The sequence below is a fragment of the Styela clava genome, chromosome 1 (genome assembly GCF_964204865.1).
Source record: "Styela clava chromosome 1, kaStyClav1.hap1.2, whole genome shotgun sequence".
In the NCBI taxonomy this organism is placed as follows: domain Eukaryota; kingdom Metazoa; phylum Chordata; class Ascidiacea; order Stolidobranchia; family Styelidae; genus Styela; species Styela clava.
In genome coordinates, this window is record NC_135250.1 from 10572936 (window position 1) to 10576033 (window position 3098).

At 35.0% G+C, this 3098-nt stretch overlaps 1 protein-coding gene across 1 annotated transcript; it reads left to right on the top strand.

Moving 5' to 3' along the window:
* The first annotated feature begins 581 nt into the window (after nt 1-581).
* Nucleotides 582-2064, top strand: LOC120348190 (clavanin-E). Its single transcript, XM_039418318.2, has 3 exons — nt 582-720; nt 1210-1229; nt 1767-2064. The coding sequence occupies exons 1-3, from the start codon at nt 674-676 to the stop codon at nt 1940-1942; spliced, it is 243 nt and encodes an 80-aa protein (XP_039274252.2). The 5' UTR covers nt 582-673; the 3' UTR covers nt 1943-2064.
* Nucleotides 2065-3098: the final 1034 nt, after the last annotated feature.

A 3098-nucleotide genomic window follows, 5' to 3' on the forward strand; every position in this document is an offset into this window, starting at 1 on the left:
CATTTATCAACTCGCTTGATCCAATTTCCCGAGAACTAATGTCTGTTATAGTTGTTGGGCAAGGAGAAGATTAACCGAAGGGGGGCACCAAAAAAAATATTAGTAATTTATTAGTAGTTCGTACGAGTCACATCTAAACTCTAAATTTCCATCAAAAATGTAATTGTACAAAACACCTCATTTGAATCACCTTCATCCGCCAATATGGCCCATAAAAAGATAATGAATAGAATATCCTTGAATTGAATTTATCAAATACCGTTCACGAACTTCCAATTTCCACCAAAAAATAATCGTCTAGCGGAAATCAAATCAATTTTATAAATTAATCACAACATATATCAGAATATTTTAATAACGTATGGAGGTTTAATGATATCAAATTTTAATAGAACTATAGTTTAAGTTCATTGCCAAAGTTGCTTTCATATCACGGATTGAAAATTTCTATATGTGGATGTCATTATCATCAGTTTTATCACCATCGATTATCAGAATTTGAATAAGCTATTTCCACGGATTTCAATGCAGAATTATTTTTTATGTGTTGCCACGGGAAAGACTATTGTTAACTTTTTTTCGAAATATCGGATGCAGAAGTGTATAAAAAGCCGTTATTTCTCACTGCAAATCACAGTTTCGTCGAATCAAACTCAGACAAACAACAGGAAAGATGAAAACAACAATTTTGATTCTTCTCATACTGGGACTTGGCATCAAGTAAGTTACATCTAACAAATATTTGTCAATCTGTTTTTACTTACTTACCCTTAATATGGAATGTTGAAAAAAATTGTCAAGTGAATCCATTCGCATGGCCGAGATAATCATTCCAATTAACCAACTTCCGCAAAGAACATTGCACCTCACAATTTAATGCATTATTAAACCTAAATATGCATAACAATGAATATTTTATGACAGTCGACTTAGCTCAATTTTTAAACGGCAATAATCAGTAAATGAAAAACACATTTGTTTATACATGTTCCATTGATCCCATGCCGAAAAGAGACACGGTGCCTCTACGGACAATGACGAAAAAATTGCGCAGAAGTATTCTCCGACTGGTCCAAAAACTCAAAACAATGTTTCTTTTAGTTTGATTATCAATTTATATGTAGCATTTTTTAAATAACATGAAAATACTATGTAGTATTTGCAAATATATTAGTAATTTTCCTAATGTCAAAAATTATCTTTTTTCAGTGCAAAATCTCTGGAGGAAAGTGAGTTGCAAATTATATTTTAATTATAACACATTTCTATTTATTTCTTCTCTTTATGAGTCTGCAGCGAGATTGTAACATATTTATTTACTGCACCCCCTCTCCTTCTGACCACGCCATCCAAAAACCACGCCATTTCGACGTCACGATCATATCAAAACGAGGGAGGTGGCTGGATTGAATGAGTTTGTTATCATTGTCGCAGACGCCAAATCGGGAGCTCGTCGCTCTATTGTGGCGAGCTGTAATGTCTGGATGAGGTAGCCAGGCGAGGGTAATAAATTAAACATGCAAAAATTGTTTTTCCACACTCACTCGAAGTATTTGTGCTATTAAACTACACTAGATCCTGTGATGGTAGATATTCCATAGTTCCATCTTCGTTCAGGTGTGATTTGGGGGAAATTAAGCGTAAAATATTTCGGTCTTCGCGATTTTTTACGGCTTTGGCTCATGAAATTGCTCCTTCGTCTGTACAATTGTTCACATTGGCCCGGAATTCGAACAATTTTCTGAGTTAACTCCATCTTTTACTAGGAAAATCGGAGGAAGAGAAATTATTCAAACTCCTTGGCAGAATTATTCATCATGTTGGCAATTTTGTACATGGTTTTAGCCACGTGTTCGGCGACGACCAACAAGATAATGGAAAGTTTTATGGCCACTACGCAGAAGACAATGGCAAGCATTGGTATGATACCGGGGATCAATAAAAAAGTTTTAAACAGCTACGCGACTTGAAGACGGACGGACCCGGCAGAACATTGATATTTCTTGTTTTCTTTGATTAAAGGCTAGCCTTATTACTCAGAATATAACACTACATTGCATTCAACATTTGTATGTTTATTGTGTTTGGAGTGATGTTTTGGGAAATTTGGCACAAACGGGTTTTATCAAGAGGCGTAGACGATTCCGTTTTTATTAACCAGAAGAACAGGGGGCATAACGTCAACTATATTCTGATTCTGTCACTACCCACTGATATAAACATACCCACCAAGTATCAACTAGTGTGCCGAAACTGGCATCCCACGAAGGCATTTTAGAGTAAAAGTTTTATTATACCAAAAATGAGAGCAGAAGTTGTAGCCGGGTTGTTTTAATCTACTGTCGGATTTGATTATTTTGTGAACCAGGTGTCAGACCGGATTTCGAGTAAGTTCGAAGGTTGTTTCACTGACATCCTTCCCTGCAGAATTTAGATCAGGTTAGTTAAAGTCTGATTTGAAGCAAAACTTCAAATCTATGTTGTAATAAAAACTGCATAAAGGTGGGGTGGATTCCACAAAGTCGAGGTTCTCAATAGAAACATTTAATATATATAGATATATATTTGGTTATTTTACCAACGAGCATGATCTTAGTGAAAGTTTATACATTCCGATGATATATGATATAACCGATGAGAATACGCAATGATAATTTTTCCTTTAAAAATTTAGAATAGCAACATCTTATATATATCAAGCATTCATTTATTGCTTGTAATTGATACACTTCAATGTAATGGGTGCAATCGCTAGGCTTCTACCAGTTTATCCATTTTGGGATCTGGTTAGGACAGTGCTCTTATATCATGTCTCATTTCCAGTATGGTTTGCAATTATTATTTTAATAGCGAGTATAGCCTAACGCGCCAGAAACAGGCACACCCGAAAACAAGAGTTTTTCGTGCCTTTCACGATCTAATTCTTGCGGAATAGCGTGCATATATAATAAAAACCTATAATATATAAATAATATAAATATATAATATATACTAAAACTTTCTTCAGAACTTTTCCTTTTGAAAGCCATTTTGCGTGTGAGTGCAACAAGGTAGTTTCGATTCAGAATCGCGTTCTTTGAACAGACGGAAATTCAGTG

Coding starts and splice junctions, on each gene's coding strand:
- LOC120348190 (XM_039418318.2), top strand. CDS start 674: ATGAAAACAACAATTTTGATTCTTCTCATACTGGGACTTGGCATCAA. Junction 721..1,209: donor ATACTGGGACTTGGCATCAA/GTAAGTTACATC, acceptor ATCTTTTTTCAG/TGCAAAATCTCTGGAGGAAA. Junction 1,230..1,766: donor TGCAAAATCTCTGGAGGAAA/GTGAGTTGCAAA, acceptor ATCTTTTACTAG/GAAAATCGGAGGAAGAGAAA.